General features: G+C 43.1%; 1 protein-coding gene across 1 annotated transcript; it reads right to left on the bottom strand.

Moving 5' to 3' along the window:
- Window positions 1–479: 479 nt before the first annotated feature.
- On the bottom strand, window positions 480–13,494 carry LOC140327583 (disintegrin and metalloproteinase domain-containing protein 10-like). The gene is made up of 14 exons (XM_072406971.1): window positions 13,401–13,494; window positions 11,008–11,155; window positions 10,339–10,457; window positions 10,112–10,233; window positions 9,145–9,237; window positions 7,964–8,132; window positions 6,853–7,019; window positions 6,537–6,708; window positions 6,298–6,442; window positions 4,594–4,777; window positions 4,256–4,355; window positions 3,696–3,913; window positions 2,871–2,967; window positions 480–2,438 (listed from the first exon to the last, which is right to left on the bottom strand). The coding sequence occupies exons 1-14, from the start codon at window positions 13,456–13,458 to the stop codon at window positions 2,305–2,307; spliced, it is 1,926 nt and encodes a 641-aa protein (XP_072263072.1). The 5' UTR covers window positions 13,459–13,494; the 3' UTR covers window positions 480–2,304.
- Window positions 13,495–14,796: the final 1,302 nt, after the last annotated feature.

The raw sequence follows: 14,796 nt of genomic DNA, 5'->3' as shown, positions 1-14,796 counted from the left end.
GTGTCCATCCCTGCTAACATTCAAATCAGTAATCCACAGAAATACCAATTACAATAATGTGATTATTGTCATAATGTGATTATAGACATTCATGGTTATTCTTAAAACATCTATTTAATGACGGCTTTGTTTATCTTTTTTTTGTTCAATTTTTACAGGTTGAGTATATTTTGTGCTTTTGAGTAGTTTATGGTGGGTCACTTGTACTTAAATGATCTTTTGTGCATTAGTGTTGTCCACCAGTAGATGGCGCTGTGAATTCATGTAAAGCATTACAAACAGTCTGTGTTTGACAATTGATGTCAAACACTCTTTTGAATCTGATGCACTTTTTATTATTATTATTATTATTATTAAACAGGATTTATATAGCGCCAACATATTACGCAGCGCTGTACATTAAATAGGGATTGCAAATGACAGACTGCATTTTATTAAAAAAAAATTGCGGGCTGTGCTGATCAATGCAACCCTGAGAATTCACTGCGATTCCTGGGCACTAGAGGTTAATTAACCTCTAGTGCCCCGGGATCGCAGTGGAACTGCAGATGAACTCTCAATGGAGTTTCTCCATTGGGAGTTCATCTGCAGTTCAGTTCTCATGGTCACCAGGCTAATAAGTACAACCCGGTGACCGTGAGAACTTTGCGTGAGTGCCTCCAATCAGCTGTGACTGCAGGCAAACTCTCAATAGAGTTTCTCCATTGAGAGTTTATCTGCAGTTCAGTTTCCACGGTCACCAGGCTGTACTTAACAAAGGAGACCAAAGGAGAAACCCCATTGAGAGTTCATCTGCAGTTCCACTGCAATCCCCGGGCACTAGAGGTTAACTAACCTCTAATGCCGCTAATTGCAAACAGGAGCATTCCCAGGGCTTGAAGAATGAACGCAGCCCTGACAAACCTCCCGTAATGATTTACTTGATCTTCTGATGGTTTCGCGAAATCGGTTTGCTGAAATTTCGCAGACCCATCGGAAGTTAGAGGAAATTTTCACTCATCCCTACTTTCTACCAGACTTAGGGCTTGGCACTTGGATGTTCCATTTAACTCCAAGATCACACCCAACATCATCCCCAGGTTTGAAGACTTGAAAATAACACATTACATTATTGAAACTTGGTGACTCTGCATCCGCTACTCAAACAGCTGTTACATCTCCACCCTGGCAGAAGGTGGAACCCTCGCCCCCCAACTGCTTTCAGTGGTAGACATCCAACAGCCTTATTGGTGCTCCTCAAGGTTAGGAAGGCCCAGCACTAAGGTCCAACCAGGATACATACACAGCTCACAGGAACTTTGTAGACCATGAACCTACCAATTTCTTTTTATCTTTTATTTACCAGATACTGGTTGGCTGAGACTATCTGGCACTTTGTATAAAATCCCTTCTCGCGCTATCTGGTGGTATGTCATGAGCCATTTTGATGACATGATGTCTTGGAACATATGCATATTAAGATCAGTCCACAAGGGTATACCTACCAATCACAGGCTACATACTGTAGTAAAATTTTAATAGGCTCATTATTAAGATGGGATTGCCCATGAGAAAAATCAACTGCCAATCAGAGAGAAGGACTCTGCAAGAGCCAATAAAAGATACATTTTATGAGATGAGGAACCACCCACAAGGAACTCAATTATTGGCTATTTTATTGACTTGCAGAGATATGAAGGAAATAATGTTGTTTTTCTCTTACTTTGGGCAGAGATCTTATAATTTGGAGTTCATGGGAGGATCTTGGCCCATGGTCTAGAAGAAGAAGCGATTACCTTCAAAGAGGCAGCCACAGGTACCACCAAATACACCTCCAAAATTTTACCAAAATGATCATTTAATGACATCAACGCAGCCATGGATAAAATAATTAGAAGTATGGTCCACCAATAAAATTTTCACATAATTTTTGTACAAATGTTGTGATAATGTGGCTACAATTGTCTGGACGGTTGGCAACCCTGGCATAGGATGCAGGGAGAATAATGAGAGGACAGTGTTGGGGTATCACACAAGGTTTGACCTCAGACAAGACATAGAATTAGGACCCTGAAGGGGAATCAGACATTTTAGTTGTTTTTGGAAATTTTCTTCTTCGGCTCGTATTATATTTTTTGCTTCTCTTATAAAAAAAAACACCACAAATCTCAATTTTAAAAAAATAGAAATATTGCCGTTAATCTCCTTTTTTTGCCACATGATTGCCGATTTCCTCATCGGCCCATAACCACATGACATATCATCCGCCATATTTGTTTGGCTGACCTCTCACCCCCCGAGTCTGAAATCTTTAACAAGCATGTGTCACATTCGTGTCTCGGATAGCCCATAGGCAGCTGTCACTTGGAACTCTTCTTTTTCCCAGTAGACGACTTCTCGGCGGCGGGTGCGGGGCCGCTCTTGTTTTACCTTTTGTGATGATTTCTGTTTTGTTGCTGCTGGATAAGAGAAAATGAAAAGCTTTATATGGGAAGCACAAACCGAAACATCTGGTCCAGCAATATCACATAGATTAGATAGGAGGAGAATTTCCAGTGTCTAATGGTTCTGGACAAGGGTTGGATTGGCCCAAAGAAGAATCATGTGGTTTGTCTCAGTCATTTAACCCCAGATATTATTTTTTGTACCCCCCCGATGGACCCTCTGGCCCTATAAAAAAAAGTCAGGAAAGCTTTGCGTTCTGTTGGGCCCTCCTCACTTTCTCGGAGGTCCCCAGTCCAGAACCATTGTCATGGGGGATGGTGGAGCTTGCTTAGCCTTTGTTTCAGAGCTATGGGGGTTTGGGAGGAAGGCAAAGGGGGGTAGGAAATAATTAAGTGGGGTATCTGCAAGAATCTGTATTTTTATGAGTCACCTTAAAAAAGAAATACCTTTATTGGAATCCAGAGTTCTTCCGAATATGAGAATTGTTCCAGCCATCAACGCAGACAGGACTAATATAATGAGCAGAATGGCCCACCAGCGGGTCTGTGGAAGGAATACAAGCACCAATCAAATGGCAGGGTTTGGGTTCTTTTTTTTTCAGAAGTTGAAGGATATTCATAGAAAACCAGACAACCCTATTTACCCCCTCAATCTCTCACCAGCTACCCTTCACCCACCCAACACTCCATTCAGCACCAGGAGCCAAAAGAGGCGCCAGTCCTTCACCATGTGACTGCGCCATATCACTGTGTATGGCATATCAGGGGAGAGGCCTGGTTACTTTGACCTTTCAAGGCATTGTCTGAATATCGCCCACCTCCCTTGGCATGTATACACCGCTATGTCCCCTTGCCAGGCACCCAGCTGTAGCATCCTATCAGACAGGGGCATAACATCAAGGGCCCCCATCATGTGACTGGCTGCTCAGCTCCAAGCACTTTCAAATGCTCCCCAATACCTAGAGACCTCATTCAGTTAGCTAGGGCTCCTGCAGTGCAGGGAGGTGGCTAGGGAATATTTTAGATAAAATCGGCCCTGGGCAAATATGATGTGGGGACCCAAAATGCACTCCAACTCCCAGCACCCCTGCCAGGGGGGCCTTGTAGAAAGTAGAAGCCCAGTTTGCCCAACTGTAATACTGATCCCTAGATGGCGATGGAGAGTGTCTAGGTAAAAATACATGTCTAGGGGGTGATCTATGTTACACTTTGCCCCAATTGTGTATTCGTATCATTTATAAGTGGATTGTTTATGCATACAATAAGGATTACCTTCATCCACTCCGCTGGATCCCACTCTATAACGCTCAGGAAAGAATTCTTCAACCTGGCTATGGGCCCATCAGCATCGACAAAGCGGCAGATATGAAATTTATCACAGTAGCCTTGCCTCTGTCCACAAGGGGCCCCTGGCGGAAGGACTAATACAGCCCTATTGAACAGGTGGGACAGTTCTGCAGATTTCGTGTTTGTGCAGGAGGACGCATCACCTGATAAGATACAAATATTAAAATAATGGACAGGGTGGTGAGCACCTATTAACCTTAAAGCAAGTATGTGGACACTTAACCTTTAGGATGTAGCAATCTCATGCAAATCCTGCAGGTACACATTACTACCTGTAGGTGGCAGTATTTATCTGCATCGCTTTGTGTTTAATAGCTCAGATACAATTACATTATGGAAAAAAGGGCGGAGGATATAGATGGAGGCTGTTTTCTGGTCATCCTCTGTTGGGCAGGGCGGAATTTAGATAACAAAGGGCCATGAAAGGGTTACATAATGAGGGCGTAAAGTGTAGCCAGCTTGATTGTCAGCCACTTTGTGATTACCTGGCTTCTGGCAGCACAGGTGACACTTCTCATACATGTTCTCAGTTGTACAATCGCATTGCTCCAAACCAAATTTTACGCAAACGGACTGGCTGCACACCTGAAAAAAAGGAAGACACAATATGGTTAATGGGAAGTTCTAAAACAGAACTCCCCACATAGGTTAAGGGTCCTTTGTTGATCCATGCTGGCAGGGGACAGCCCTTTCTAAAAGAAACCAGCTTTAAGCGATTGTACACCCTTTGTATTTAAGGTACACACTGCAGGTACATCATGATATTAGCACATTCAAATAATAAATAAATAATAATCAAATAATAAACAAAATAACTTATTACCCCGTTTAGGCATATTCTCGTTCCATAGTGGCACAAGGTGTAGTTCTCCTTAGCAGTGGAATTGGGGCATTTAGCTGACTCTCCTGTGCAGAAGTTTTCAAAACTACATTCGGTCTCCTCACGGCAGCGCTCTCCTTTAGGTTTCAGTTCACACAGCTGGCTGCAGCATTGTCCTTGGCTGGGACTGGGAAGATGAAGGTATACAGTTGTTAAAACTAATGAAGATACAATATATAAAAGAGGAACACAAGCTAAAAATAGCACACTAGAATAAAACATAAAATTCTAACAGCTTCTTCTACAAATATTCATCCTTTATAGTCTGTCTGCAGTACCTTTCTCGGCCACTAGATGTCAGTCTGCATTTTTCAACCTACTTCTACTAAACCTTAGGTCATCATGAGACCGCCCCCAGCCTGAGACTGGACAGTGAAATAAGAAGTAGCAAAGTAATGAGCTCAAATCCTTGTCATTCTGCTCTCTCCTATTATTAGCATGATTTTGTCAGCTCATAAACTGATTGACCCTTAGAATCTGCACATTCTCCCACACTTCAAGAATCTGATACCTTGCCAGGTATGGGTTGCATTCAGGGATGGCTTGTGTACTGTTATATTCTTCTATTTTTTTCTATTGGATGCTGATATGTCTGCTCATAAGGCTAATAATAGACACTTAAAAACAATCATATAAGAAAAGAACAACAATTGAAACTCATGCAGGCGCTGAGAGGTGACACATTATTATTAGTATGGCGTACATACTCAAATATAAACCAACCTGAATATAAATCAAGGTAGTTCTTTTTACCTGAAAATACAGGAAAGTGCATTGACTCCAGTATAAGCCTAGCGAACAAAATGATGCCAACAGTGCTAACATTATTTATTAGACGTGCCAATAAAATGAATTAATAAATACGTCTATGTGTTTATTTTTAAATCATTTATTTAAAAGAAGAAAAATTTAAATCACATGAGTACGGTCTGTTTATATTTTTTCAACCTTTCAACGGGTTAAATATTTTGTACTTTTTAGTTGGTCATTATGGGTCACTTGCTCTTAAATGATCTTTTGTACATTATTGTTGGTCACCAGTAGATGGCGATGTGTCCCTATGTAAAGTATATAACAAACTCTAATATTATCTTCAATAGCAAGAGTTTGTTACACACTTTACATCAGTGGTCACCAACAAGAAACCGCAAGAAAATTTTGGTGGTCCGCGGCTCTGGTGGTGCACCCCCGAGCGGAGTCAGGAGAAGGATCCCACCGGGGGGGCACACTGGCCAGAGCCGTGGACCACGTCCCCTGTACAGATCCCAGGCTCAGGGAAGTGGGTGGGTTGTATCTCTGGACACAACCCGCCTATTCGAGACACAACCTGCCCACTCTCCCATCGCAGACTCAGACCTGCAATGGGAAAGTGGGCAGGTTCTAGCATCATAACATAACTAAAGTAAAAGTGTATTCCTCTTTGAGTGACACCTGGCTCCCTGCACATGCGCGGTGCGCAGCCCATAAATTTAGTGATCTGCCGGTCCGACGACCACTGCTTTACATTAAAACACAGCACCATCCACTGGTGTGTTCAAATTATAATGTCAATTTGAGGGGAAAAGATCTTGGTTTATACTCGAGTATATATGCATATCAAATGAAAAATGTAGACTATGCACAGATTCCCCCCAGTCTGTTACTTACCTGCACTGTTTCCCTGGTTTTAGTGTACACTGAAGACCTTCTGAAGCATTGGCACTGTAACAACAAGTGTCATTGTCATTTAACCCCACGTCGCACTGTTCTCCGGCTTCTACGATTTGGTTACCACATGTTGGGCGGTCACTCTCTGCAAAGAAAATAAAATTATTATGCAGCAATTTTTTGGCCAGTATCGGTGCTGGGTGTGGATGTATTATACACCGGACCTACTGCCTACTTACCGACAAAGCACTGATCCTTCTTTATTTTCAAGAGAAATGAGATGTAATGAATGGAGCAGGGAGAAAACTTGTCATTGTTGTACTGATTTCCATCCACAGCGCGAGGATACATCAAATAATTACCGTATGGACTACTGACAGCAAAGTTTGCGCATTCCTTATCGCCATCATGCTGCAAAAAATTGAAGAGTGCATACAGCAGAGCACAAGGAGTGAGAGGGAGAAGCAGCACAAAGAGCCAATCAGGTGTACAACAGTGTACAGGGCATGCTGATAATATGTTCCTACAGTAAAGATCCATTTTCTGATTACTTACAGGAGACCCCAAGCTGTGCCCCAGTTCATGTGCCAGGGTGATATGGATGACCCTCTGTGGTAAGTACTGCCCGTACTTCTGTATCGTCACCACTCCCGTATTTAGAGACGCCTTTTCGGTGCTGTTTGCCATCTTAGTAAACTTAGAGCATATTCCTCCAGCATTCCCTGGAAAGATATTGACAAAGTCCAGAATTGCTTCACTTGAGGTGCTACCAAATATACTCAAATATAAACCTATGTATCTACTTTTACCTGATGAAGCAGAAAAGCTACATACTGACTCAAGGATAAATCTAATGCACAAAATGCAGCCATCAATGCTAACATTCAAAACTGAAATCAGAAACAATGCCAAAAGAATAAATGTGAGTAAATACATCCATGGTGTGTTATTTTTAAAACATTTATTTGAATCACATGGCTCCAGTCTGCTTATTGTTTCCTCCTTTTACAGGAGGGGTATTTTGTACTTTTGAGTTGATTATGATAGGTCACTTGTGCTTTTTGATCTTTTGTACATTAATTAATGCCTCCAGTGGATGGCGCCGTGTCCCCATAAAAAAGTAACCATCTCTAATAATGTCTCAGATGCAAATATGTTATACACTTTATATAAGGACACAGTGCCATCTAGTGTGTGATCTGAGTATAAACCAACGAACAGCATTAGTTTCAGTTTATATTTGAGTACATATGTATTTAGGTATTTTTCTTGAGCAAACTCATAACATAGCATCAAGGAAGAAGGGCAAACATGGCAGCCCCAGGGGTACAATTACAGACTATAAACTAAATCAGGTTTGTTTTAATCTTACCATGCAATAGAAAGAATATATTTTGCCAAGCTGGCCAACACACATAAAACTTTAAAATACAATTCAGGACAACAAGTATTTTTAATCATTTTCCCTCAGCCAGCAGCAGCCTGAAATATAAAAGAAACACAGGCGACAATGCCCTCATCAATATGCTGCTTCTCCTTCACTCTCCAATCACAGGCTGGGGGTGGGGATGTGACCAGGCTGTATTGCAGAAGTGCAGCACAGAAAAGTCAGGTCGGGCTGTGCTGTGGGGTGCAAAGCCTCCAATCAGAAGTGTTGTCATTGTACCTGGTTTCCCAATCCAGGCCAGCCCCAGGGTGCCACTGTAGTCACGGTTGGTCAGCAGGTAGGAGAGACAGACGTGGTTCCAGTTGGATGTGGAATGCAGCATCAGCAGCTTTTCTATCCCGATATAAGGAGAATTCAGGGGGTCGTTAGGCTTCTCTTCTTGCATGATCTGCGAGTAGAAATGTCTTATGGTCAGTGGAATAAATAACTTCTAGTCCAAATCTACCTTTGCCAAACTCTAATCGACCAATCTGCCAACTATCCATACTGTCTCAAACATACTTATACTGAATATCAATATATTCTATACCTATATTCAGCCAGTAGATGGAGCTGTTGACTACCTTTTTACCTGTTTCTTTATCCTCTGTTGTTCAAAGTGCTCAATAGCTCAGGAGAAAATTTGTGCACTAAATTTTTGATTAGGTCACAGAACCAACAAGGCTAAGTCCAGGCATTTGTGAACAGACAGTTTACGCCTCCTAGTTATTCACCTTCAACAGCTCCAATCCATTCCAATGACAAGCAGACCATGGGGGGGGGGGGGAGGGGTGATTTAGAATTGGTTGATAGAGAGGAACCAAAAATAAGCTCATCTGAAGATTCACTCACAGACCGAGCATCTGAAAGGAAACCACTTCTGCTACGCAAAGGTTCCCCAGTACAGCGGAGAACTCTCGTACACATGCCCATATTATGGAATGTCAAAAATTTCACATTGTGACTTTGTGACATTGCAGCTAACAAAAGTTCATTTCTCAGCATTACGGTTTCACACATATTTCCATGGATTGTATGGAATACATTGAACAATCAATTTTTGAGCTTACTGGCACACAATTGGGTCAAAATATGCATTTTTTACACACAGGATTCACCCAACATTTACCCGAGCACCACACACGTGTAAATCTTGGCTGGCTCTTCAATCTGTACATTTAGTTCTGTAATAATATATAATATTATAATTTCTTTGCCCATCAGTTTGGCTGTATTATTGTGCACAGCCATTGGAATCCCCATGTGGTGCTCCTTTCGGTGCATATTAAACCTAAAGCTCATTCTGCCACCTAGTGGCCAGTTATTAAAAGAGCACAGAAGTCACAAGAGGAAATGCTGCAAAGGAATAAATGGCTGGAATGACGATTGCAAATATTTAGTAAATGCAGGACCATACGTACGTTCAACACTTTCACTTTGAAGTTGATATACTTAATTCCATTAAAGTTCATCGGCTCAAATATGGCATTGACAGCCATTAGGAACCCAGCAATCTTAAAGAAAAACATGACATTAGTATAAAACAAAGCACATGCTTTACAAACATTCATGCTGCCTTGGTCATGACTTCTTCTGAGATTGGCCATCTCGATTGGTTGCCCCCGGGATGGGGCAATTCATGCATATGCACAGCTTGGTTTACAAACAATTTGGTGCCGAAGGCAAGACTACCATGGTCACCCCTTCCCATTACCGTAGCGCTGTAGTAGCATATAAAGCATTGAGGAAATGTCTTTTGGTCAATGGATTGGCCAAGGAGGAACAGGCTACTGCAGGGCATAGACTCCACTGCCATCCTATCTCCTGCCAAACCCAGTGATTTCACACAGAGTGCCCATTGGCTTTATGGTACATCTGGCTGAGATGAGCTCTTCTTTCCAAGAACTCCTGTAATGCTAATATACTTCAGTTTCTCATGCAGCTACAAAACCTGGCTGCTGCCATATGCCACCTCCACCACTAGGTGGAGCCCCATGCTACTGCCCATGTGTAGAAGCAGCCTGGTGCATGTGCATGGAAGTTCATTCCTCCAAAGCTCATCTTAAAGTTAATATCTAAACTCCGGAGCAGCGTAACATTCCTTAGATGTGCTGGCTGCATTTTTTCCTCATTTGCTGCAGGTACCACACTTCCTGTGCTGCAGTGACTACATTTGCTCCCTGAGCTATATATTTGAAGAAGCAGTGTTGTCACTCTAGAGAAAGGAGTGGAAGACCCCCAACCCCTAATATATACTCGACAGAACTGTTAGAGCCAATGCCATTGTTATCAGAGAAAATTATGTAGTCACCTGGTAATAGGGGCCATAGAAAGCTAAACTTCAGACAACCCCACCGCCCCAGTGTAGTGGGGCTCTAAACCAATCACAGCGTAGAGGGGCTCTAAACCAATCACAGCGTAAAGGGGCTCTAAACCAATCACAGCGTAGAGGGGCTCTAAACCAATCACAGCGTAGAGGAGCTCTAAACCAATCACAGCGTGGAGGGGCTCTAAACCAATCACAGCATAGAGGGGCTCTAAACCAATCACAGCATGATGGCTCTGCATCCTGTACAGACCGGTGACCGGTATTTGGACTTTTTATATATCCTTACCTCTTAGTTTACCCGTGTAGAGGAAGGAGATATCTACGGGTAGCGGCTGATCATGTGACATCACGGTAAAATCATCCGCAAAAGCGCTGGTGTCTCGTTTTAAGATCAGAGCAAATTTTCTGAAGAGTAATAAAAACATAAATCACATCAAATATAAGATCTAAAATGTTTTTCCTACATTTAGTATAATAACTAAATGAAAAATAAAAAGCAGCTCTGCCTGCTATACTCACCTTACACCTGTAGATGTCACCGGAGGACTCTCCTGTTCAGGTAGCCTTGTCATTTATTGAGTTTCCTGTAAGCCCAGGGTGTCAAGGCTCCGCCCCCTCCGCCCTGCAGAGAACTCCATCATCATATATGTAATAAGAGGAAGAAGAGGGCAATGATGATGAAAATGGCCGGTGGTGTCAATACATCTGGGTAAGCATATGGGCCATGGGTGAGGGGGTACTGTGCTAGGTAATGGGGGTAAATGGAGGGTAGGAGTCTCAAGTATCCCGAAATTGCAATTTCTGATTGGAGAACATTGGCCACACATGGTGCACCAAAATGCAATAGGCTTAATCAGCCAGATCCTTGCAAAAGGAACATTTCTAGTAGATTGATATATGATAAGAGTTGATAAATGATGCCATGGAGAAGAGGAGTAAAGTCTCAGCCAGGTACCTGCTGTAGGCTGCAAGGTGCAGGGTGAGCGTCTTCTCCTCATTTGAAGCTCTTTTGGATCTCTGATGACTTTGGAGGAGCTTGGTCCTATCGTATGACAACGTCTCATAATGCTTCAGAAATGGCCTACTGCTATCACTGGCAATTCCTAAAGAGTAAAGGAAGATACATGTGGTATGGGAGAGCCAAGTGTTACCAGCCAATGGAGGAAATACATGGGATATAGACCCACAGACCCAGAAACAGGAGAGCCTACAGAACCAACACTGAGACCAACAGAATCAGGACCTACACAGAGACAAACAGAACCAAACACAGGACAGGGAGCCTGCAGAACCCAAACAGAGAGCCTACAGAACCAACACTGAGACCAACAGAATCAGGACCTACACAGAGACAAACAGAACCAGACACAGGACAGGGAGCCTGCAGAACCCAAACAGAGAGCCTACAGAACCAGACTCAGGACAGGGAGCCTGCAGAACCCAAACAGAGAGCCTACAGAACCAGACACAGGACAGGGAGCCTGCAGAACCCAAACAGAGAGCCTACAGAACCAGACACAGGACAGGGAGCCTGCAGAACCCAAACAGAGAGCCTACAGAACCAGACACAGGACAGGGAGCCTGCAGAACCCAAACAGAGAGCCTACAGAACCAGACACAGGACAGGGAGCCTGCAGAACCCAAACAGAGAGCCTACAGAACCAGACTCAGGACAGGGAGCCTGCAGAACCCAAACAGAGAGCCTACAGAACCAGACACAGGACAGGGAGCCTGCAGAACCCAAACAGAGAGCCTACAGAACCAGGACCTACACAGAGAGCCTACAAAACCAGACACAGCACAGAGCCTGCAGAACCAGGACCTACACAGAGAGCCTACAGAACCAACACTGAGACCAACAGAATCAGGACCTACACGAGAGCCTACAGAACCAGACACAGGACAGGGAGCCTGCAGAACCCAAACAGAGAGCCTACAGAACCATAAACAGGAAGCAGCCTACAGAACCAAAATCAAAACAGAGAACCTACACAGTCAGGCCCAGTTAGGAAAGCCTACAGAACCTGGCACAGGTCACAATGCATACAGAACCAGAGACAACACAAAGAACCTACAGAACCAGACTCAGTACAGAGAGGCTACAGGACCAGAAATATAGCAAGGAGCATACAGAACCAAACACAGCACAGAGAACCTCTGGACCAGGAACAGCACAGGGAGCCTACAAACCCAGAAATAGGATACTGAGTATACAGAACCGGGCACAGCACAGAGAACATACAGAACCAGCAAGATCACAGAAAGACTACAGAACCAAAAAAAGTCCAAAGTGCCTTCATAACTAGAAATAAGACAAAGCCTACAGAACTACAATCAGCACAGCACAACCGACAAAGTCAGATTTAGCACAGAGAGCCTACAGAACCAGGACCTACACAGAGAGCCTACAAAACCAGACACAGCACAGAGCCTGCAGAACCAGGACCTACACAGAGAGCCTACAGAACTAGGCAAAACATAATGATCATACAGTACCAGACAAAATGAGAACATACTGACCCAGACACAACACAGAGAACCTACAGAACCAGACACAGCAAAGAGAGCCTACAGACCCAGGAACAACACAGATAGCTTGCAGAACCAGAAATAGAACAAAGAGTCTATAGAACCACAATCAGAACAGAGAGCCTACACAGGCTCAGTTCAGAAATCCTACAGAACCTGGCACAGCACAGAATGCATACAGAACCAGAGACAACACAAAGAAGCTCCAGACCAGGAACAGCACTACAGACCCAGAAATAGGATACTTAGTATACCTAACCAGGCACAGCACAGAGAACTTACAGAACCAGAACCAAACAAAGTACAGACCCTACAGAACCAGAAACTACCCAGAGAGCATAAAGAACCAAAAAAAGTCAAAAGTCCCTGCATAACTAGAAATAGGACACAGCCTACAGAACCAGAACAGTACAACCTGCAAAGTCAGATTCAGCACAGAGAGCCTGCAGAACCAGAACAGCACAACCTGTGCAGGTTGAGAAGTGACAGAATAGGAAACACCACATAAACAGTATACAGAATATATAGAACCAGACACTGAACAGACAGCATACAGAACCAGACAAAATACAGAACCAAAAATTGGACGGGGAACCCACAGAATCAGGAACACCACAGAAAGTCTACAGAACCCCAACCAGCACAGAGAACCTACAGCGCCAGACCCAGCATAGAAACCCTACAGACCCAAAGACAACACAGAGAGCCTACAGAACCAAACACAATACATAGAACCTACTGGACCGGATATAGAACAGAGATCCCACAGAACCAGGAACAATGATATATTAGATGAGTGAGTTCTTTTAATCTGCTTACCCTGCAATAGAAGTCCGATCACTATAAGAGAAGCATAGATATAGTGATCCGGGAGCATGGTGCTGGGTTGTGTTCAGCTCTGGTGTCATGGCCTGCAGGGATCAGGAAATGCATTAGTAAGCCCTGTCACACATGCAGAGACACGCATGCATTGCTTAGGAAAATGGAACAAATATACAGAGACATTACAAAACAAAGAGAGCTTTCTGCTTCCCTGGGATCTTATTGGGTTACTTTCCTATACTGGGTCCAGTACTGACCCAGCACAACCATGCAGACCCATAACTTTCTTGTTTATTGCCAGACATAACATTCATGCCACTGCCATAGAAGAAGGTTCCTTATCTCCCTTTAGAATGGAAACTCCAGCTGCAATTTGCTGCAGAATTCCCTGAAACCCAAGATTCTACATTATGCAAATCCTGACTTCAGAAAGTCATCATTCCCCACCCCCTCCCACGCATTACTATTGGCTGGTAATCATGAAAAGGAAGAAAGAAGAAACATGTTTTGTGACAATTACATGTGTTTTTGTTCTTTCTTATTACAGGAAGAACATATATCTTTATATTAGGGGGAAACAATCAAATTTAAAAAATGCACAGTCATAGGCTTCCACACTTTGGGTCTGCCCAATTAAAGTCATGGCATATTCTGACCCTTATGCTAGACACAGCTTTTCCTAAAACAGTTTAAACAGAGCACGGCCCAATCCCGACGCGTTTTGCAGTCTGGCTTCCTCAGGGGATGTGTATGTGCCGTTATGTAGAGTGACGCCCTCTAGTGGTGATTAGATGGGAAGCGTTTTATTCCTTTTAGATTCATGGATAAGAATAATGTTGAAGGAAGTGCTACCAAGTCGTAGTGTGATGTTTTCAGAGTCTGATGATGTCAGGGGGCCTGACTATGTCCAAGCTCAACAGATTAGGAAAATTACCTAAAAATCAAACATTTCCCTCTGATTAAAAGAATTGCAACAAAAACATTGCTGTGACGGTCAGGAAATGTAATCATAGAATGTGGACATGCAGGATTTTCTGACTTTTCCTATAGACACCCATCACACATTCACATTACTGAATCATCAGCACAAGGATCTGCAAGTCTGAGACAAACCACCAGGTGGCAGCAGTCAGTCAACTCATTTATCCTCTTTCTATATTATTATTATTATTATTATTATCATGATGATTATTGTACAGGATTTATATAGCGCCAACATTACACAGCATTGTATACTAAATAGGGGTTGCAAATGACAGACAGATACAGACAATGACACAGGAGGAGGAGACGACCCTGCCCCAAAGAGCTTACAATCTATATTCTAAATTTTTACAAGGTCAGGAGGTGCCCTAATTATAGATCTCAGGGCTGCCCAAATTCTGACATAAAA

The sequence above is a fragment of the Pyxicephalus adspersus genome, chromosome 3 (genome assembly GCF_032062135.1).
Source record: "Pyxicephalus adspersus chromosome 3, UCB_Pads_2.0, whole genome shotgun sequence".
Classification (NCBI taxonomy): Eukaryota; Metazoa; Chordata; class Amphibia; order Anura; family Pyxicephalidae; genus Pyxicephalus; species Pyxicephalus adspersus.
Note: the sequence above shows the minus strand (reverse complement) of the source record. Positions and strands in the feature narration are given on the sequence as shown.